This window comes from Hoplias malabaricus, chromosome 3, assembly GCF_029633855.1.
Source record: "Hoplias malabaricus isolate fHopMal1 chromosome 3, fHopMal1.hap1, whole genome shotgun sequence".
Classification (NCBI taxonomy): Eukaryota; Metazoa; Chordata; class Actinopteri; order Characiformes; family Erythrinidae; genus Hoplias; species Hoplias malabaricus.
This window is the reverse complement of record NC_089802.1, coordinates 78,835,233-78,858,525: the sequence shown is the minus strand read 5'-3', so window position 1 is coordinate 78,858,525 and position 23,293 is coordinate 78,835,233. Positions and strand designations below refer to the sequence as shown.

General features: G+C 46.0%; 1 protein-coding gene and 2 long non-coding RNA genes across 3 annotated transcripts; 2 read left to right on the top strand and 1 right to left on the bottom strand.

Annotated features, from left to right (window-relative positions):
• The first annotated feature begins 143 nt into the window (after positions 1-143).
• On the top strand, positions 144-9,392 carry utp6 (UTP6 small subunit processome component). The gene is made up of 19 exons (XM_066666167.1): positions 144-385; positions 474-558; positions 817-858; positions 990-1,082; positions 2,180-2,227; positions 2,382-2,445; positions 2,745-2,863; positions 3,051-3,128; positions 3,322-3,403; positions 3,485-3,566; positions 4,217-4,392; positions 4,881-4,960; positions 5,133-5,210; positions 6,079-6,258; positions 6,684-6,764; positions 6,949-7,058; positions 8,117-8,183; positions 8,288-8,360; positions 8,690-9,392. The coding sequence occupies exons 1-19, from the start codon at positions 294-296 to the stop codon at positions 8,863-8,865; spliced, it is 1,806 nt and encodes a 601-aa protein (XP_066522264.1). The 5' UTR covers positions 144-293; the 3' UTR covers positions 8,866-9,392.
• A 3,623-nt stretch (positions 9,393-13,015) lies between these two features.
• Positions 13,016-14,613, bottom strand: LOC136690701 (uncharacterized). The gene is made up of 3 exons (XR_010801759.1): positions 14,483-14,613; positions 14,030-14,091; positions 13,016-13,900 (listed from the first exon to the last, which is right to left on the bottom strand). It is a non-coding gene; the product is annotated as an uncharacterized lncRNA (long non-coding RNA).
• Positions 14,614-15,509: 896 nt separating this feature from the next.
• LOC136692231 (uncharacterized) lies at positions 15,510-23,042 on the top strand. The gene is made up of 3 exons (XR_010801930.1): positions 15,510-15,619; positions 22,278-22,533; positions 22,680-23,042. It is a non-coding gene; the product is annotated as an uncharacterized lncRNA (long non-coding RNA).
• Positions 23,043-23,293: the final 251 nt, after the last annotated feature.

Here is a 23,293-nt window from a genome sequence, read left to right as displayed (position 1 = left end):
TGTAGTATAGCATAGTATATTGTGGTATATTATAGTATAGTGTGGTAAAATGTAGTATAGTATAGTGTATTGTAGTATTTTATAATATAGTAGGGTACAGTAGAGTATATGATTTGGGACGCAGCCTGAACGGTAAACATAAGTGTTTCCACACGGACCCTTTTCAAAGAGACACCGCTCGGGTGCCACACGTGTGATGGAAGTGGACTGAATATAAATCAGGACTTAAACTTTAATCATTCCTTTTTCCTTCTTTGTTGGAGCGAGTGTAAGTTTTAGAACGAGTTTACGGGATGGCGGACTACGTGCAGCAGCGGTTAGAGGAGCGGATCCCGGGTTTGGAGCAGCTGCAGCGGGTGGGTCTGTTCACTAACGCCGAGATCAAGTGAGTTCCCCCGCGTTTCTCTTCTCTTTAAACCGATCAGAGAAGTCCACAGAGCCGCAGCGTGTTCACCACGGCCTTTTCCCCGCAGGTCTCTGCTGAAACGATCCACAGCTCTGGAATATAAACTCCACAGGACCGTGCTCAGCAAAGACGACTTCATCGCGTACATTCAGGTGAAAACTAATATCACTTTACCATTAAACACTGGGATTACACCGAGGCTGGACACACACACACACACACACACCGGCCATTCACGAGCACTGTGTAGTTCTTCAGTTACAGACTGTAGTGTTTCTGTTGCTCTGCATACTGTGTTTACCCCCTTTGACCCTGTTCTACAGTTCCTCAGGACCCCGTTATTGTTACTGTACATTAGTCTCATCCCCCCCTCTTCCCTGATCTAATGATGAGATCTCTTCCTCCTTCAGTATGAGATCAACGTGCTGGAGCTCATCAAGAAGAGGCGAGCGGTGAGCATCCCTTGTTTTCTATTTTAAAGTCTCAGTGTTATTTTATAGCTGTGTTGCCAGATTGCCGCCTCAAATTGGTGCAAATAAGATAAACCTGGCAACTCTTTTCTGTGTTTATTTTCTGTTTCCAGAGAATTGGGTATCAGTTCAAAAGGGAAGACATCGAGTATCCCATCATCCTCGGCATCATCAACGTTTTCAGGAGAGCAACGTCGAAATGGCCGGTGAGAGAGAGACAGAGACACAGAGAGAGAGAGAGAGACAGAGAAAGAGAGACAGAGAGAGAGAGAGACAAAGAGAGAGACAGACAGAAAGAGAGACAGAGAAAGGGAGAGAGACAGAGAGAGAGACAAAGAAAGAGAGGGACACAGAGACACGGAAAGAGAGAGACAGACAGAGAAAGGTAGACAGAGAGAGAGAGACAGACAAAGGGAGAGAGAGACAGAAAGAGAGGGAGACAGAGACAAAGAAAGAGAAAGAGAGACAGAGAGAGACAAAGAGAGAGACACAGGGAGACAGACAGAAAGAGAGACAGAGAAAGGGAGAGAGACAGAGAGAGAGACAAAGAAAGAGAGGGACACAGAGACACAGAAAGAGAGAGACAGACAGAGAAAGGTAGACAGAGAGAGAGACAGACAAAGGGAGAGAGAGACAGAAAGAGAGGGAGACAGAGACAAAGAAAGAGAAAGAGAGACAGAGAGAGAGACAAAGAGAGAGACACAGGGAGACAGACAGAAAGAGAGACAGAGAAAGGGAGAGAGACAGAGAGAGAGACAAAGAAAGAGAGGGACACAGAGACACAGAAAGAGAGAGACAGACAGAGAAAGGTAGACAGAGAGAGAGAGACAGACAAAGGGAGAGAGAGACAGAAAGAGAGGGAGACAGAGACAAAGAAAGAGACAGAGACACACACAAAGAGAGAGATAGAGAGACAGAGAGAGAGAGAAATAGAGATAAAGACAGAGAGAGAGAGACAGACTTTGTTTTAAACCTGTTTAGTGCTCTCTGACACATCCAAACCACTAGGTGTCAGTGTAAAACTGAAGGAAACTGTTTCACAACTTTGTATATAGTTTGAACCCAATGGAGGTGGGTTGCCAGTCATTCACTCACTAAAATATATTATTTCTTACAATCAGTCACAATACTCACTCATTCACACACACTCACTAATTTGCATATTTACTCACTCAGTCATTCACTCACTCAGAGGAGGCGCTGTTTCTCACGCACGTAATAATATTTAGGAACTGCTCCAGAAGGGGGCGCTGCTGTGCTCTGCCTCAGTGACACCGTGTCTCTGTTTTTGTGCCGTCACCAGGAGGACGTCCAGCTGTGGCTCTCGCACGTTGCTTTCTGTAAGAAATGGGTAAGAAACAAGTCGTCTGTTGTATTTCTGTTTGATTTAGTGACGATGGAGTCACCGTCCAAAAAAGGGTTCATTAAAAAACAGTCCGTTATTTTGAGACGTTTCACATTTGGTCAGGGTTCTGTGTCATTTCCGGTGTGTGTGTGTGTTTCAGGGGACGAAGAGTCAGCTGAGCAAGGTCTTCTCCTCGATGCTGGCGATCCACTCGGACAAACCCAGTAAACACTCGCTTTACTCTCTCACTCTCTCAGTTTCACAACACCTGGGGGGGCAGGGGGGGGTTGTATTTACCTGCTGTTGGAGTAAAGTAAACACACACCACAGACCCACCGCTGACCCTCTCCCCTCGGCCTCAGTGTGGCGTCCTGTCCGTGTTGGTCCTCAGGCCTCTGCAGGGTTCTGTCCTCACTGTGGTCCAGCGGGAGGCGGGACGGGGTTCTGTTCTGCTGCAGAGACCGGGCCCGGTCCGCTGAGGTGTTAATAAACAGCATTAACCTCGCGGAACCGCTGTGTGCAGGTTTGTGGATCATGGCGGCGAAGTGTGAGATGGAGGATCGGGATTCGTCAGAAAACGCTCGGCACCTCTTCCTCCGAGCCCTTCGCTTCCATCCGGAAAATAAGAAGATTTATCAGGAGGTGGGAGCTGTTTGTGATTGGATGAGAGCTGAATGTCAGAGACGTGTCTAGAACGTTTATTAAATGTGTTTAGTTTTGATAACAATGGGAGTAAATAGGAGTCAGTGATCTGTATTTAACTGGAATCTCAGGAGTCGGGAAGCCACAGCTGATTGTGTGTGTGTGTGTGTGTGTGTGTGTGTGTTAGTACTTCCGGATGGAGCTGATGCACGCGGAGAAACTGAGGAAGCAGCAGCAGGAGCTGGAACAGGCCAAAATCGAAGTGGTACGTTATTAACCCCTCCATCTCTGCGAGACTCTGAAGCTGTTCCAGGTCTGAGCCGGTTCTCCGTGAGGGGTCTGTGTTCATCTCCAGCTCAGACCCGGACTCCAGAAACACACACGGCTTCAGAGGCTTGTTGTTGTTTGGAAATTGCTGCTTGTGATTGGTCAGTTTTCCTCTGTGTCGATCTCCGCAGGGCGAGTACGAGTTCTCTCCGGAGATCCTGAGCGGGAAGCTGGCCGAGGTGATCTACAGAGACGCCACGCAGAAGATCAAAGGTCTTTATTCTGTTGAGATTTAATCAGCTCTTTGTGATGTAATCATCCGCACGTTAACCCCCGAACCTCTCTTCTGCTCAGGGGCGGAGTTCATGCTGTCGTTACTTCACATCGCCGCGATATTCGACTTCACCAAGGAGCTGCAGGACACTGTGCTGCAAGAGTAAGGCGTCCTGAGTCTGTCGAGTTTATCACAAACCAAACCTCTGCAGATGCTCAGTCTCTGGGGTTCTCTGAGGCTGAGTCGCCTCCAGAAGTGTCTGTATCTACCCTTTAATCACATGAATTCTCAGCTGAACTCGTAAAGAATGTGATCTAACACAGAGGTCTGTACTCAGTCCGTGTCTCGGCACACATTCTTTAATCCGAAGTCTCACTGAGCTCTCAGTGGCTGGGGTTTCATTCAAAACGTTGGCAAATGTTAAGGTAAATGAGTCGTTTTCCATCCACTGCACTTTTGTGAATAACCACCAGGGGGCGATAGCTCTGTGATCAGGGGCTGCACCAGGGACGTCTGTGTGGTCTCTGACTTTTGCTCAGTGCTGTGTCTGTACAGTAACCTACACACACTCTAAGATCAGACCACCGGGGGGCGCTGGTGTAAAAGCCTGTGGTCGCAGGGTCAGTCCCGGGCTCCGGGGGGCGCTGTGGTGCGTGTGCAGTAGATCTGAACCAGCTGAAACCTCAGCGTTTATTCAAAATACACTTCTCCCAAACTCTTCCTCGTCTCAGCGCCATGAGCTTTATTTGAAAGTGAATAAGTGAAAAGCGGCGGAACCCGAGTCCTGACCCGCGCTGCGCTCCTGTGTTCAGTTTGCAGAAGCAGCACACTGACGAGTGCGTGACGTGGGACTTCGTGGCTCGGAGAGAGCTGGACGCCGCGGGAGCTCCGGAGCTGCAGAGCGCTCAGGGACGAGCGTCGGATACGAACCGGCGAGAGGAACGCTGCTGCGCTGTGTACGAGGAGGGACTCCAGAGCCTTAACACAGGTACCAGGGTCCAGGACCTGCTATTAACACTGTACTGGCTTATTACACTGCTATTACACATCAAACTCAAAAAACAAAAGCTACATAGATTAGCTACATAACATCTATTACACCACACCTGTTTATTACACTGATATTACAGGTTATTACACGGGCTACAGGCCATTGTTGATTACACTGCTGTTATAATGCAAAGACTATCATTAAACAGGCTTCAAAGTCTTATTATAAGACCTGTTATTACAATGCACAGGCTGTTATTGCTCAGGCTCCTACAGCATAGTGACAGTAACCATGTGCTGTTACAGTAAACTGACTGTTATTACAGGAGCCACAGTGTTATAATGGCATTACAGCACACAGTTACTACACTGTATACTAGCTCAGTAAACTGTGTTATTACAGTGTTATTACAGCCCAGACCCAGGTTAAGAGAGTAGTGTAATGGTGTGACGCTGTAACTCTGGATAAACGTTGTTCCTGTGCAGGGCCCATGTGGACGTGTTACGTGAACTTCTGCTTGGAACGATTTAAGAGGAAAACCAACGTCACCGACCTGAAGGAAAAGGTGAATATTCTCTGTGGCTCCTGTGTCGGGGGAGACCCGCTCTGTGGAGCATAAACTGCTTCGTTCAGAGGCTTTGACTCCTGTGCTTTAGAGAAAAATGTGTAAAATTATAAATGGATTAAATAAAAGTATTAAAAGATGAGAGTGACGTGTGTGTGTGTGTGTGTTTCAGAGAAGACAGCGGCTGTTGGGTGTTCTTCAGAGAGCTCACGATGCTGCGCTGCTGCAGGAATCTTTCTATAAAACCTGGGTAAATCACACTCAACTCCAGTGCAGTCCTGATATTTCAGTCTTATTTTCATGGAAACACTAGCTGCCCCCGTAACAACCTGTAGCTCAGAAAACTGGTGCAGACTGCTGCTTTTCCACTGCAGGGTCCCTACTCTCCTCCTCCACCAGGTGAATCAAGTCCTGGTTCTGGAAGCGGGTTCTTGTTTAGTGGCTGTTCTCTCGTGGTTCAGAGCGAGTCGAGTAGGGACTAAACCGTGGCGTGTAAACCTTGCAGAGCGCTGATCGTCCAGAGAGAGTCGTCACTCTACGCCACGCAACGCAGACGACCAGCACCAACTCTCCATCTGTAAAATCTCCAGCTGCAGCAGAGATCACGTTTGTTTTTATCCGACTCACGACGGCAGCTCGTAAAATGACGCCGTGGTCTTTTGAAGAGGTTCGAACGCTCCTCGGATCGGTGGCCGACGAAAGAATCCAGCGAGAGCTGGACGCTGCAACAAGGAAGGAACAAACTCTACTGATCTGTCTGAACTGATGACGGAGCTGTGTTCAGTCCCAAACAACAACAACACGCAGATACACCATGAGTAAACACCGCTTAACGTTACCGCCGCCGTTGTTGTGGTTTCCAAAGCCCACTGTTCCCCTTAGAGACGGGGTTAGAGACGGCACCAGATACATTTCATGGGGGAGCTGTGGGAAACCAACCAGGGGCCAATCAGAGAGTAGAGTCCAGTCGAGTCGGTTCTCTGCAGTGATGTCATTTTATCGTCACTAAACAAACACCCAGTAACAGCTCTGTCGGTGCAGTGTCCTATAAATCAGTGTAATTACTGTCACACGCTCAGTCTGAGGTTTATTTGAAGCTGTGGACGCTGTGTCTCCAGCTGCAGGTCCTCCTGTCCTCCGAGGAGAAGGAGCTGGCCGCTCAGGTCGCCGTAGCAGCCGCCAGACGCTTCAGCCAATCGGTGGACACCTGGAGTCTGAGCCTGCAGACGCTGGTCGGTCTGGAGTGGGAGGAGGCGGGGCCTCTGTTCCAGGAAGCTTTTAAACATGTGAATCCTAAGGTAAGGACCAGAGGGGACCTCTGAGCAGCAGCAGCTGGTTTGTTTACCTTTTATAAAGAGAGTCTACAGCTGCTTTAATCTGCACCCATTATTGACACCGTGAGTATAGTCTCTGGAGAAAAGCATGAAACGGGACGCTCCGGAGCAGCTGGGAGTGTCCTGTTCCTCTGGGATGAGACGTAGTGCCAGAACTAATCACTCAACATCAGCACCAAAGTTTAACAGCTGTATGACACCAACGCCTTGTTTCTGATTAAGTTTCATCCTAAAGCTTGATTCTTTCTTCTCTCTCTCTCTCCCTCTCTCTGCCTCTCTCATTCTCTGTCCCTGTCTGTCTCTTTCTCCCTCTCATTCTCTCTCTCTGTTGCTCTCTTCTCCCTCTCTCTCTCTGCATCCCTCTTTCTCTCTCTCTCTCTCTCTCACAGGAGAGTCTTCCTCTGTGGCAGCTGCAGGTTGAGTGGAGTTCTGTGGCTCAGACTCCAGATCAGACCGAGGCTCTGTTCCAGGTGAGTGGGAGTGACCTGCAGCACTGGTCCCAGGCCTGTGTTCAGCTGGGGACAGAAGTGTAGTGTCTTTCTTGTTCGTTTTGTTCAAGGAAAGACCAGGAGGAGTTTACTGTACGTTTCCTCAGGGCTTTTGTAAAGTGGTAAAGAACTGTTTTCCTTCACCCTCCTCTTGTCTTTACTCCAGAAAGCTCTTGTAAGTCCAGTCCCAGCCGTTTCCACAGCGCTGAAGGAGACCTATCTGGACTGGGCCTACAGAACCGGAGGGTATAAAAAAGCCAGGAAAATCTTCAAGAGGTAAACACACTTCTACAAACATCAGCGTCTGAAAAATACATCCATGTTTTTATCAAAGAAATAATCACATTCTCGACCGAGACGATGTAGAAATGAATGACGTTCAGAGGCTCCTGAGCCCATGGCTGCACTCGTCTGTGGAGATTAAGGTGAGAGATGAGTGCACGCTGCCCCCTACTGACCAAACTGTAGAGTTAAACTGAGAGTGGGGGAATAAATAAACAGTGGAGGAAATGGAGCGTGCTGATTGGCTGGACAATGTAGAACAGGGGAAATGAATAAAAACTCATTAAGATCCATTTAAAGAGAATTTCCCCGAGTCACGTCCTGTTCATCAAAGTAGCCTCAGTTATAGCTTCGTTTTATGTCGTTAACAACTCAATGTCAAATCAATTTACAACTTTTTAAATACATTTCAACAAGATTTATTAATAACATAACTCTAAAATGTTAAATTTACAAATAAATCAGTGATTTTGGGGAAAAAAATACATATTTTAAATAAAGTCTAATGACTTGTAGTTGCCGTTGACGTTACTGCTTTCCCACCAGCGTCTGATTGGCTCTTATTGCTGGAGGGCGGGACTTTATTCGTAAACAGCAAGCTGATTGGCTCTTTATGCTGAACAACAGGACTGTATCCGTAAACAGAATCCATGTTCAGAGTTATGGGAATTTTAACCCCTAATCGTCCCCTTCATATTAAAGTTTCTGGTTTTAACTTTTCGTCCCGAAAGCGTCCCGAAAGGGCTTTGATCTCGTCTCTCGGGCTGTTTTTACTGGCACCAGGACAGCGGCGTCTGGACCCTGCCCTGTGTGTGTCACTCAGTGGATTCACAGAGCTCATCATAACGCATGTGTGACATTAGTCTGAGAGTTTCCTGGAGCGCTAAACCGTAACGAACATCAGAACCATCAGTAAAACTTTCCCTCATTTTCTCTGGATGTTAAAACCTGATCACACCATTTTCAGAACAGATTCAGTCTTTTGTAGAGAACCCTGATGCAGATATAAGACTTGATTATATTTTCTCTACGATTAACCCTTTCTCTTCCAGTCTGCACGAGCACAGACCCTTCACCAAGGCCTTCTTCACTCGAATGATTCGCATCGAGAAAGAACAGGTGAGTCGAGACTCCAGCTTCTGTCTGAGGAGAGTGTAGTAACCGAACGTTCCCCACAATTAAGACGAAGCCCGTTTAACGCCCGGTGTCTCTCTCTGTCTCAGGAGAATCCCAGGATGAGCAACCTGAGAGATTATTACGAGCGAGCGCTGAGGGAGTTCGGCTCCACGGACGACGGTGGGTATCCCAGGTTTATCCGTTCGTTAAAGCACTGACCTTGGCCTAACCTTGTAAAACAAAGTAGCAAACTGTTCAATGAAAGTAATTATCATATTTTCATTTGCATATGCAACTCACAATTGCTTTGTCGTCCCTGAATGAACCTGTTTGTGCTCCATAGAGCGGGTCCCCTACATGAGGGCGGCCATGTTATAAAACAAGCCTCATCCAGGCCACTAGGTGTCAGTATAAACAGCTGTTTGTGGGGAGACAAACGAGCAACTGCTCGGTTAAAGATCAAACTGGACCGAGATTTCTGATCAGCGCTGGGTGCTTTGTGTTTGTAGATCTGTGGATGGACTACATCCGAGAGGAGCTGAGTGCTCACGGGAGCCCAGAGAATTGTGGGAAACTTCACTGGAGGGCCATGAAGAGTCTGGAGGGAGAGAGCGTCGAGCGTTTCACCACTCAGTTCACACTCCTGCAGACCGGACACGTGCAGAGCCAGTCTGGACAAGCGTGAGACACCGATACGTGACGATCTCACAGAGACAGGACAGGACACGGTGCTGGGCTTTAGGACACACCTCCGTCTAAACCTAATGTTCACTTCAATTAAATCCCCAAACTGAATTGTTGTCTAATGAATTAATGTTGATGAGGTCACCAGCGCCCCCTACTGCTAGCTCCACCTTCACTAGGCATTACTGAATGTTTTTGAAGCAGAGCAGTGCCTCCGGACGTTCGAGTCTGGTCCTGTGCGTGGGGAAGGGTTCATATGTTCGTGTTCTAGCAGATAATGAGGGTTATTTTTTGTTGTTGTTCTATTGAGAAACAGTTTAACCAGGATTTCTAATTGGAAGCCATTTTAAAGCAAGACCTACCCTTAATGGGGTTAAGAGGCGTGTACTGAACACTCTTCTGACTGATGTTTGTTTTTGTAAAACGTTAAATTCTCTGTTTCTGTAGCGTCTCAAAAAAAAACATGTTCCGACCCGCGTCACTTCGTAAATAAACACTTTATTGATCAGTGAGTCAAGGGTTCGTTTATTTCTGGGCAGTTGTCTCTCAAACACAAGTAAACAAACGTGTATCAGCACAAAGAGCCTGAGGTAAGTTACTGATCCAGAGCTACAGCATCAATACATTCATCTGCTTTCAGCTCCAACACCGTCCACAGGTAGCTCTCCATTTCCAGACGACACCTCCTCTCTGGATGGTGCTCATCTCTCTCCCGCTCTGTAAACAAGTTACTGACCTTGTGAATCTAATCTAATCCAGTCATTTTAGCTTCGTCTGGAGCCAGTGTCTCTGACGACTCGGGGTTAAAGCCCTGGACACGCTGAGACGGACCCGAGCGAGCGACGAGGGGAAGGAGAAACAGCGGTAAATAAAACAACGATTCAAACACGCGAAGGTTTTCTGAGGGACGTGTTAAACACAGCGAGGGCTGAGTGTCATGAGACACGACGTGAAAACAGGGCTGAATTAACAGACCGCTGTCTAACGTTAGATTTCTCCCTCCTGTATCGACTGGAAATATTCCGGCGTTAACATACGGATAAATTCAGGAAAAAAAAACAGCCCTCCACAGGATCTCAGTCCCCAGGCCTCCCTCTGCACCCAGGGGCGGAACACGAGGGCCACAGCGGGTTAGAGACCACAGTCAGACCCTCCTCTGAAGGCCCACGGCTCCCGAAACGTCAACAGAAAGCACCTCAGTAAAGACAGAGTATCCTCGGTCATTCTCAGTGTGTCCAGACTTTTACACGTCGTCATTTAAAACATTTCAGGACGTTTACAGTGGGAGCTGGGGGGTTAATACATTATAAAACATGTTCATAAATAATATCCACATTATTATAAATAAAGACGTTACCAGGACGTTAACACACGAGAAAATCATTAAATAAAAGATGTAAACAATAATAAATGACAAACACAAAGGGTTAATACAGTAGCGTTATAAACCCCTTCAGAGGCTGGGGAGGACTAAGGACACTTTATGATGCTCTTCTCTGGTTTAATACTCTATTAATCTCTAGAAATAAAGACAACACACGGCCCTCAAAATGCTCAGACGTCACGAGTCATTACAAACCTCACCACGCGTTTTAAAATGGAGGAACAGAAGAGTGGAGGTGGAGGTGGTGTGGAGGGTCATGTGTTTGAAAAAGAGCAAGGGTGTTCACTTATATAAAGAGGGAACAGTGTTCTACTGTCCCCTCTGTCCCCACTGTCCACAGCTTTCAGCACGGAACACGGCGAACTGCCTACGTTTGCAGGAAAAGAAAACCACCCGACCGAGCACAAGCCTGTTATTGTGGGACGACTGGAGTCCTGACACTGTTCCACGGGCCAGAATCGGGGATATTTCCCTGGTTCTGTCTCAATAAACTGGTCCTTACAGATAAACACTGGAGAACGGCCGCAGTGGGTCATCAGTGGTCCACTCCTGACTCCTGACTCTAGGGCTCGGAACCAATAGGAAAGCAGGCCTCTCCGGATAGGAACGCTAGCTCCATCCCGAGCACAGACAGATTGCTGTGGGGGAAAAGTGGCACATGCAGCTGTTTCTGAGGCTGAACGTAGAGAAATAAAACTGGAACAAAGCTTTGGGGTCCACCTCACTCTGGACTGGACCCATGCGCCCGGTTACTGTTTCTGTGCTGTTCAATATGTCTCTGGGAGAAATGCTGTGAGGATTAAAGGGTAAATGTGGAACCAATCAGTGAAGCCCTACACTCTCAGGAACCACTGTCTCTGTGGTGATACCCTCGGTGGATCATATACGGTACCTTTAATTAGGGAACACAACTGGACTTTAACACCACTGCTGCACCTTTAAAGATACACTACACTGTTTGTACCTTTAAAGATACACTACACTGTTTGTACCTTTAAAGATACACTACACTGTTTGTACCTTTAAAGATACACTACACTGTTTGTACCTTTAAAGATACACTACACTGTTTGTACCTTTAAAGATACACTACACTGTTTGTAGCTTTAGTGAAAGTACCTTTAAAGATACACTACACTGTTTGTAGCTTTAAAGATACACTACACTGTTTGTAGCTTTAGTGAAAGTACCTTTAAAGATACACTACACTGTTTGTACCTTTAAAGATACACTACACTGTTTGTACCTTTAAAGATACACTACACTGTTTGTACCTTTAAAGATACACTACACTGTTTGTACCTTTAAAGATACACTACACTGTTTGTAGCTTTAGTGAAAGTACCTTTAAAAGATACACTACACTGTTTGTAGCTTTAGTGACAGTTCCTTTAAAGATACACTACACTGTTTGTAGCTTTAGTGACAGTTCCTTTAAAGATACACTACACTGTTTGTAGCTTTAGTGACAGTTCCTTTAAAGATACACTACACTGTTTGTAGCTTTAGTGAAAGTACCTTTAAAGATACACTACACTGTTTGTAGCTTTAAAGATACACTACACTGTTTGTAGCTTTAAAGATACACTACACTGTTTGTAGCTTTAAAGATACACTACACTGTTTGTAGCTTTAAAGATACACTACACTGTTTGTAGCTTTAAAGATACACTACACTGTTTGTACCTTTAAAGATACACTACACTGTTTGTACCTTTAAAGATACACTACACTGTTTGTAGCTTTAGTGACAGTTCCTTTAAAGATACACTACACTGTTTGTAGCTTTAGTGAAAGTACCTTTAAAGATACACTACACTGTTTGTAGCTTTAAAGATACACTACACTGTTTGTACCTTTAAAGATACACTACACTGTTTGTAGCTTTAGTGAAAGTACCTTTAAAGATACACTACACTGTTTGTACCTTTAAAGATACACTACACTGTTTGTAGCTTTAGTGAAAGTACCTTTAAAGATACACTACACTGTTTGTACCTTTAAAGATACACTACACTGTTTGTAGCTTTAGTGAAAGTACCTTTAAAGATACACTACACTGTTTGTACCTTTAAAGATACACTACACTGTTTGTACCTTTAAAGATACACTACACTGTTTGTACCTTTAAAGATACACTACACTGTTTGTAGCTTTAGTGAAAGTACCTTTAAAGATACACTACACTGTTTGTACCTTTAAAGATACACTACACTGTTTGTAGCTTTAGTGAAAGTACCTTTAAAGATACACTACACTGTTTGTAGCTTTAAAGATACACTACACTGTTTGTAGCTTTAGTGAAAGTACCTTTAAAGATACACTACACTGTTTGTACCTTTAAAGATACACTACACTGTTTGTACCTTTAAAGATACACTACACTGTTTGTACCTTTAAAGATACACTACACTGTTTGTAGCTTTAGTGAAAGTACCTTTAAAGATACACTACACTGTTTGTACCTTTAAAGATACACTACACTGTTTGTAGCTTTAGTGAAAGTACCTTTAAAGATACACCTCACTGTTTGTACCTTTAAAGATACACTACACTGTTTGTAGCTTTAGTGAAAGTACCTTTAAAGATACACCTCACTGTTTGTACCTTTAAAGATACACTACACTGTTTGTACCTTTAAAGATACACTACACTGTTTGTAGCTTTGGTGAAAGTACCTTTAAAGATACACCTCACTGTTTGTACCTTTAAAGATACACTACACTGTTTGTACCTTTAAAGATACACTACACTTTTTGTAGCTTTAGTGAAAGTACCTTTAAAGATACACTACACTGTTTGTAGCTTTAGTGAAAGTACCTTTAAAGATACACTACACTGTCTGTACCTTTAAAGATACAATACACAGTTTGTAGCTTTAGTGACAGTGATGTACCTCTATCCTTACAGTGTACGTCATTGAGCCCACACTCCTCTGTTCTGCAGAAGAAACCAGGCTGAGCCGGGTCTGTAAACACTATTGGAGTGGATACACACTTTGCTCTGAACTGTTCGGCCCTAAAGTGGACACAAGGTGGAGCTAATGTTTACGTTCGCTTCTTAAACTCCTGCTGTTCCCCTTTAACAAAGTCCTCTCATTGTGAGAAGATTATTTAAATACGGAAGCTACCTCTAGACGGTTCTACATGCTGTAAGTGACTGTACCCAGAGAGTGTCTTATTGTCTCCACAGATCATTTCCTTTGTTTTCTGCCAAAGGAATAAGACACTTTCGAGGAATTAAAATCACTTTAAACAAGTAAAGTATTTGAGGAATACACCAGATACTTCACTTGAGGTGTTTTCCCTCAATAAGACACCACCATCCTCAGTGAAAGAGGGACAGTGTCCTTCCTCCTCCTCCTCCTCCTCTTCGGTCAGTGCTTCCTCAGCAGGATGTAGGTGAAGAGAGCGACCAGTCCAGCGGTCAGCAGGCCGATCACGCACTGGTGGACGGTGATGACGCTCTCCAGAGTGTGTATGCGCTCCTCCATGGCGCTGGTGTGGATGTAGTCATAGATGGAGACTCCGATGCTCCACACGGCCCACAGAGCATCCACCAGAGCCTTCATACTGAGAGAGACCATCAGGACCGCAGCCTCCCCGAGAGGGGACTCGAACCCTGCCCCCCACACACACACACACTCTCCGTCCTGAGGGACAACAGTAAAGCAGTAAGGGTTTCAGTTACAGACCTGAAGTGCAATGTCACTTTCCACCTTAAATGAAGCAGCAGTTACATTATTAAGTTCAAGCCAGTTTCTTTGAATTGTCCATACGACCTTTAATGAAGCAAAAGTTATATCCTGGAGCCTCAAGCTTCAACTCTTCAATTCAATTCCACCTTAAACGAAACACCAGTTACATACTGGAACCTCAGAATTGTCTGTTCCACCTTAAATGAATGAGCAGTTACATTCTGGAGCTGGAACCAGCATCATATATGGAGTTACCGTTCCACCTTAAATGAACAGGCATTTACAGGCGTCGGCATCAAAACTCCAACAGGAATTTTCCGTTCCACCTTAAATAGATACTCATGGTATGTAAAAGTGACATTATATTCTTACTGGAAATTTCCCTTCCACCTTGAACGAAGAAGCAGTTAACAGCGTGAAACCGGTCTTATCTAAAGTCGCTATAGTGTAACAGCGCCCCATTTAAGGTGGAACGGAAAATTCCCGTGATAAATAAATGACTTAACCTACTTTTTTAAGGCCGTAACTGAAACTCACCGGAAATCCAGCGGTGACACGAAGCTCACGGCAGAGATAAACATCCGGACGGGTAGGTTTGGGAGGTTTCGCTTGGATTAATGAACATTTAGAACTGTTTAAACTCACTTTATCATAAAACAATTACTGATGTTCTACTCTAGCCGAGCGGAGGCGCTGTGCGCATGCGCAGACCCAACACCCAGTCATATGGCAGAAAAGAGTAGGCACAGTCAGAGGATGACCCCCAGTTAACCAGATAACTTAATCCTTCAGTTCAGGTTTGTACACTAAGGGCCTCAGACCACAGGTCACGCTTTAGCTCTAATAACAGACTGTACTCTATCTGTTGCTCTGCATACTTCATTAGCTCAGGACCCCCACAGAGCAGGTGTGATGTGGTGGTGGATCATTCTCAGCGCTGCAGTGACACTGACGTGGTGGTGGTGTGTTAGTGTGTGTTGTGCTGGTGTAGAGTGGATCAGACACAGCAGTGCTGCTGGAGTTTAACCCCTCACTGTCCACTCCTGCCTCATTGGTCCACCTTGTAGAGGTGAAGTTAGGCCATTGACTGTCATCCTAAGCATTGAAAAACAAGCAGAAAAGGGCTAACAAAGTATGCAGAGCAACAGCTGGACTACAGTCTGTGACTGTAGACCCTCAAAGTGCTCGCGCGTGGTCAGTGGAGCTTTAAGATCACACTAAAGGAACAGAGAAAGTGTCTAGAGACCGGCCACCAGTAGGGGGCGTAATAGCGCAACATTTTCCCAGTTCATGACGGTGCCCAGCGCGGTTCAGTGCCTCGGGTTTCCGCAAGGGGGCGCTGTTCTGCGGTTCGTGTGCGCTGTGTGAGGAGAGAGGGCGCAGACTCGGCTGTGTGTGGATTACTGCTCCGCTCCTGCTGCTGTGTGGCTGCTTTATTTCTGTCCTCTCTGTGTGTGTGTGTGTGTGTGTGTGTGTGTGTGTGTGTGTTTTAAGGGGGCGGAGGGTTAATGGAAGAGGGGGGCTCCCACTGAGGGGGGTGTTTATTAACACACTCCACGCAAATTCGGATCTGGGTGGAGGGGTAGATGGAGGGACAGAAGGAAGGATGGAGGGATGGAGTTTAAGCTGCAACTTCACACAGACACAGCCCCGGCACTGGACCTGACAGTGAAGGTAAAGCCCTGCCCGTGTCCTCCTCCTAAAGCTCATGTCTGTGTTGATTTCTCATGTGTTTCACTTGTTGTTGATGTCTTTGTTAAAAGCCCGTGGCTGTTACTGAGCCACAGAGGGTCGTGTGCAAAAGTTTGGGCACCCCTGCACTGAGCTGCTGGTTGTTGGAGTCCTGTTTTTGTTGATTTGTTTTCCTCTTAAACTTTGCCAAAGCGAGGCATGTTCCTGCTGCTGCTGCTGTTTAAGGAGGCGTCGCCTGAGAGGAACACAGAGCACAGCAGAGGGGTCTAATGTCTGAGAGAAAGTGGACATACGCTGCTTTCTAATCATCTGTTTCCTCCTCAGTGTGTTACATCGAGCAAACACACACCAGCCGTGTGTGAGACTGCCTTTAAAGGTGTGTTAGAACCTGCTCCCGCTGAGGAGTGTTACGTAGAAAACTCACACAGGCCTCCTTTAAGTTATTCATTATTTTGTTCTCATTATTGCTCACATCCACAGACTGAAGCTGAAGTCACGTAGAACTTGTTAAAGACAGAGACACGGTGCCAACACTTTTACACACTCCCCCCTGGGCTTGGTTTTGTTGATGTTATTGTGTTTATTTCTCATGAAACTGTGTTTAAATAAGAGCCAATGAACCAGGGCCTCGTATCTCCGGAGCGGAGTGTGTGTGAGTGTGTGTGTGTGTCTGAGGCTGGGTCTTTGCGGGCAAGGTGAGCTTCTCCCTGCCATCAACTGGCCTACAAAGTCCCAGTTTCAGGCCCATGTGACCGTCTCCCCTTCATCCCCTACCTCTCTCGACCATTCCCCCTCTCTCCCGCTCTCTCTCTCTCTCTACTCTGTGTCAGTGAGGCTCGCCCCTATTCTCAGGACTCTGACCTTAACAAAGAGAAAGGCTTTGAACGCCAGGTGTTTCTTTGTTTTCCCCAGGTTTCTGATTACGATAAATGTATTTTATAATTGTGACTTTCCCTTTAAAAACCTCCCTTTAAAACAAACAGGGCCCGAATGCTTTAAACTCTGTAATTAAAGAGGTGTGTAATGAACTAAAGCAGATGTGTGTCAGGGGTTTGTGGCGTGATCGGGGTCCGCGTTCCTCCGGCTGTGCCCTGCTCCTCGTGAGGGCTTCCTCTGAGAGGTTCGTTAAAGACAAACTTAACAAAGTCCCCCAAACCCTCACAGTCCCACAAGGATCCAACACGGCAGCGTCTCGGGGGTCGGAGGCTTTATCCCTGACTCACTCTGGAGCATTCGATTGGTTCATTCTTCAGTGAATTCACAGTGAAGTCCAAATTTAAAGCAGTTACTAGAACGGTTCCTTTACGTTTTCTTTAAATAAAACCCCCTTCAAAATGTTCTGGATAAAAAATAACAACCAAAATGTACGAAACACTGAGTTCTGACTGGACTTTTACTGTGAGGCTTCAGTCCACTTTTTAAACTCAGTGAGGGCTTCGTCTGATTGGTTTTTCTCCTGAAGTGTGAAGCTTTATAAAACACACACGAGTTTAAAAGTCAAACTAATAATAAAAATAATATTAATAAAAAACACCAAGGAGAAGAGAATAGTTCCATTGTTTTCTTTAAGAAGTTTAACTTTAATTATTTGAACAGTATTTATTTTACAGTAGGATTTTATTAAAAATGAAGCGGTGAGGAAAGTAATGAACGAATGAAATATAAATGATATTTTTACTGAGACATTGTTCTTAGTTTGAAGCGGAGACTCGAGGGATTTGATCAAATCTGGTCTCTGTTTAAAATCCTTCTTTTGGAGCGGCTCCGTCCTTCACACAGAAACACACACACACACTCAACCAGTCACACACACACACACACACACTCTCAACCAGTCACACACAAACCTGTGGATAGTTTCACACACTCTAGCACTCACACATACACACACAGTCACCCTCTCTCACACACACTTGTGGATAGTTTCATACACTCTACCAGTCACTTACACACACACACACACACACACACACACACACACTCTCTCTCACCCAGTCACCCTCTCTCACACACACTCTCACCCAGTCACACACACACACCTGTGGACAGTTTCACACACCCTACCACTCACTTCCACACACACACACACACACATTCTCACCCACTCACACACACCTGTGGATAATTTCTCACACACACACACACACCCTTATTATTAGCAGTATTCAGCTCTGCAGTCCAACTCCAGCAGCTACTGCTGTGTCTGATCCACTCCCACACCACCACCACCCGTCAGTGTCACTGCAGAATGATCCACCACCACATCACACACCTGCTCTGAGGGGTTCAGAGTCCTCACAGTTAACTTGGTGTTTTTAATTATTATATTTCAGTTCGTTTAATGGAGGTGTTGTTGTTTATTCACTGGAATAGTTTTATTTGTTGCTATTTTTATTATTATTTTTCATTAAGTTTTGTACGAGACGGTGTTGGGGAACTGTAGACGTCTTATTTATTTATTTATTTATACAACGTTTACACTGAAATATTTCTGTTATATTTTTATTAGAATTTATAATGAGTTTGGGAAGTTACAGATTTATTTGAACTGTATAAAGTTTTGTATGCGATGTTTATCATTATCCAGTGTGTGTTTAAAGTGGCTTTACGCATGATATTTATTATTATTAATTATTATTTATTATTATCACGGGTTTGTTTTGTTATGTTTGTATTCTCAGTGCTTTATTGCTCTGTTTGTGTAAATAATGATGTATTTATGTTAAGTCTGTGACGCCGGGCCCAAGGCAGCAAGAAAAGTGAGGGACTTTTAGGGGCAGCTGTGTTTAACTGACCCAGTCATAATGCCCCTGAAAATCCTTATTGCTCTTGCAATGTTCAGCCGTGACCCGTCCCTCTGCCTCCGCTCTTCCTCTGACTCTCGCTTCTCTCCGAACGCCGCGGTGCTTCCCAGGAGCCGAGGAACCCCAGCCAACCTTGTGTTCAGAACTCTCCTTTTCTCTTTCTCCTCTCTTCCTCTTCCTCTTCTTCTCTTTCTCCTCCTCTTCTCCTCTCTTCCTCTTCCTCTTCTTCTCTTTCTTGGAGCGAGTGATTCATCTCCTCACGCTGGATGTGTGAGTGTCAGGAGTTTGGAGCGTGAGCGGGGGAATACCGACTAAAACACACACACACACACTCTACAGGAGGGAGGGAGGGAGAGAGAGTGGGGGGGTGAGATGGGGTAAAATAGAGATAAGAGAAGAGCAAGATAAATGGAGGAGAGTGAAAGAGAGTGAGCAGCAAATACAGAAAAATAAAGAGCATAGAGCTCTCCTTTCACTCTGTTATTTTTTATTGTTAATTGCTTTGACAGTAAAAAGAGAGAGAGAGAGAAAAGGGGAGGGGTCACAGAGAATCAGGGATGACTCAGGCTCATGCCCTTCTCTGGACAGAGAGAGAGAGAGAGAGAGAGAGACAGAGAGAGAGAGAGACAGAGAGAGAGAGAGAGAGAAAGAGAGAGAGAGAGAGAGAGAGAGAGAGAGAGAGACAGACAGAGAGAGACAGACAGAGAGAGACAGAGAGAGAGAGAAATGGGAATGGAGGTAGAGAGAGAGATGGGCAGAATGTAAGGGATGTTTGGAGAGAGATAGAGTGAAAGAGACGGACAGAGGGTGGGAGGGGGAGAATGTCAGAGGGAGAGAGAGAAAGGGGAGAGATGGAGGGAGGGAAGGAGGAATGACTCACGGAAGCGTGTTGTGTGTGAGCAGTGAGCAGCTCGTCTCTTCACCAGCCTCAGGATTCCTACCTCCTCCATCAGAGCACACTGCCCCCCTCAGACCAGGCTGCCCCCCACCCCCAGAGCCACGGCTGCTCCGCACATTAGTCATCCAACATCGGTAATGCTTACTGTGGCCGAATGCCATCAGATCCTCACCGAAATGTTCCGAATCTGCTGTAAAGTCTTCGCCGTAAAGTAGAGGCTGTTTCTGTTAAAGGAGACATTCACAAATTGCCGCTCCACCTTAAAAGATAGTCGCTTCTTACTCACACACACCGCTCCACCTTAAAAGATACAGTCGCTTCTTACTCACACACACTGCTCCACCTTAAAAGATACAGTCGCGTCTTACTCACACACACCGCTCCACCTTAAAAGATAGTCGCTTCTTACTCACACACACCGCTCCACCTTAAAAGATACAGTCGTTTCTTACTCACACACACTGCTCCACCTTAAAAGATAGTCGCTTCATGCTCGCACACATCGCTCCACCTTAAAAGATAGTCGCTGCTTACTCACACACACCGCTCCACCTTAAAAGATAGTCGCTTCTTACTCGCACACACCGTTCCACCTTAAAAGATAGTCGCTTCATGCTCGCACACACCACTCCACCTTAAAAGATAAGCGCTGCTTACTCACACACACCGCTCCACCTTAAAAGATACAGTCGCTTCTTACTCGCACACACTGCTCCACCTTAAAAGATACAGTCGCTTCTTACTCGCACACACACCGCTCCACCTTAAAAGATACAGTCGATTCTTACTCACACACACCGGTCCACCTTAAAAGATACAGTCGCTTCTTACTCACACACACCGCTCCACCTTAAAAGATAGTCGCTTCTTACTCACACACACCGCTCCACCTTAAAAGATACAGTCGCTTCTTACTCGCACACACCGCTCCACCTTAAAAGATTGTAGCTTCTTACTCGCACACACACCGCTCCACCTTAAAAGATTGTCGCTTCTTACTCGCACACACACCGCTCCACCTTAAAAGATAGTCGCTTCATGCGCGCACACACACCGCTCCACCTTAAAAGATAGTCGCTTCTTACTCACACACACTGCTCCACCTTAAAAGATAGTCGCTTCTTACTCGCACACACCGCTCCACCTTAAAAGATACAGTCACTTCTTACTTGCACGCACCGCTCCACCTTAAAAGATACAGTCGCTTCTTACTCGCACGCACCGCTCCACCTTAAAAGATAGTCGCTTCTTACTCGCACGCACCGCTCCACCTTAAAAGATACAGTCGCTTCTTACTCGCACGCACCGCTCCACCTTAAAAGATACAGTCGCTTCTTACTCGCACACACCGCTCCACCATAAAAGATACAGTCGCTTCTTACTCGCACACACCGCTCCACCTTAAAAGATAGTCGCTTCTTACTCACACACACCGCTCCACCTTAAAAGATACAGTCGCTTCTTACTTGTGTGCGGGACACTTGTCCTCCAAGTGTGCGGAGCTGTACAACTACAGGGGCCCAAGAGCCAAAATACCAAATCATACCTAGTGTTCCTTTAAAAGCCCCGGAAACCTGTTTAGACTAAATTTAGACTAGTGTTAGTGTTTCAGGTGGAGGTCGTGCTATTTTCCTCCAAGTTCTGACTCAGGGTGAAGCCCCAGGTCCTCACTCGTTTTCGGGGGTGAGCTCCTCTGGGTCTCGGTGGGTTTCCCCAGCTTTAACCTGCTGTGTTTAGAAATCCAAAGCAGAAGCTCTGGATTTTAGCTGTTTTCACTCGGTTCTCTTTTTTTTCCGTTCTCGTTTTCTGTTAGTTTTTACTCAGTGCTCTTATTTCTCTGCCCTCGTTGTGTGTGTTTTGCTGAGTTTAACCTCGTCTTTGCGCTCTCACATAAACACGGGTCCAGCGCTGTGATTGGACAGACTCAGACGAGGGGGCGGGGCCATTCTAAAGTCTCTGCACTTGACGTCAGAAGCAGAGCAGAATTAGAACGACTCGTTTTATTCTGTGTTTTCAGACTTGGAGCACACAGAAAACTGACTGGGGTCTTGTTTCATAGTGTGTGTGTTGGTGGACTCACACTTTAATTTGACCTTGTACTGAGCAATACCCTACTTTACAGAAAGCTCCAAGAATTAAACGCATCATGAATATTATACAGGTAAATATTCTGTTTTATTTGAATGTGTTAACTCTGTACATCAGGTAATAAACTAACATTAATTATATATATATTTATAGGAAAACTAAACTAATGTTTCTGTGGCTGAATGCCATCAAATCCTCACTGCAGTGTTCCTCAGCATTAGTTTCAACATCAAAGACCTGAACTTTCAGTGGGTAACTGCGCTGCCTTCTGCGAAGAAGACTGGGGTTCGATTCCTCGCTTGGGTAACCACCCGCATCCTGCTTCCCAAACCTGAACTCCCATAACCACCTGGGGCAGGGACTGAGCATGCTCAGAACAGGACGAGCCTCGTTGGGGTTTGTGAGTCATCTGGGGATGGGGACACGCCCGAGAGACGAGTCGAGACTCCCTATTCTCCTTTGGCTTTGTCCGTTTGGGCGTGACCCAAACACTTCCTCTTTCCTTTCCCTTTCTCTCTCACTATCTCTCTCTCTCTCTCTCCACTCTTCTTCTTTCCTTCTCTTTCTTCAGAGATAAGGCCCCCTCTTCTCTCTCTCTTTTCACTTTCTTTCCTTCTCTCTGTTTCTCTATCTTTTCCTCTTTCCTTTCTCTCTCACTATCTATCTCTTTCTCTCCTTTTTCTCATTTCCCTTTCTTTCTTCAGAGAAAAGGCCCCTCCTCATTCTCTCTCTCTCTCCGTTCCTGTCCCCTGAAGTGTAAAACCGACCCGACCAGATTCCCACTCTCCTGCAGGCGGTAGTTTATTGTACAAACATGAGCCAGCGCTGTTTGTTTATTTTACTTTCTCAGAGTCCACCTCTGAGCGCTAGTTCGGCGCGGAACGTTGCAGGGCGTTACAATGTGTGAAGACATGCTTTGTGTGGGTGTGGTGGCCCCCAGCCACGGGAGGAGAGAGAGGGCCATGAGCCTCTTTCCTGACGTGTGAACCTCCACTGCTCCTTGCCTCCAGTGGACAGCTCAACACCAACTCATCAGAACTCCTCGGGTTTCCTCAGTTCCCAAACACTTACAGAGTTTGTTCAAAGAAGAGTTGATGAACACGGGGGTAAACTCAAAACCTTTTGCACTTTTCATTAATAAATAAAACTAACCCATAATGTGAAAGACTGATAAATAACTTCATATTTTTGATTTGAACCAAAATCACAGTGAAATAAATCCTGGAAAATGTTTTGTCTCTGCTGTTGTCAGGGCGACGGTGAAGAGGAGTCGACTCCCAAGGAATCGATTCTTCCAGCGTCTGGGAGTCACTCGTATCAACAATTGGCCAATGATTCATAGAGTTGAATCTCTTGGAGTTGACGGTTTGCAACCCATTCTGCAGCGACTTTAAACTTAGAATGTTAACGTGAAGAGTCCCGCTCCGGGTGACTGTCTGTGAGGAGTGTGGTGTGTTCTCCCTGTGTCTGCGTGGGTTTCCTCTGGGTGACTGTCTGTGAGGAGTGTGGTGTGTTCTCTCTGTGTCTGCGTGGGTTTCCTCCGGGTGACTGTCTGTGAGGAGTGTGGTGTGTTCTCCCTGTGTCTGTGTGGGTTTCCTCCGGGTGACTGTCTGTGAGGAGTGTGGTGTGTTCTCCCTGTGTCTGCGTGGGTTTCCTCCGGGTGACTGTCTGTGAGGAGTGTGGTGTGTTCTCCCTGTGTCTGTGTGGGTTTCCTCCGGGTGACTGTCTGTGAGGAGTGTGGTGTGTTCTCCCTGTGTCTGCGTGGGTTTCCTCCGGGTGACTGTCTGTGAGGAGTGTGGTGTGTTCTCCCTGTGTCTGCGTGGGTTTCCTCCAGGTGACTGTCTGTGAGGAGTGTGGTGTGTTCTC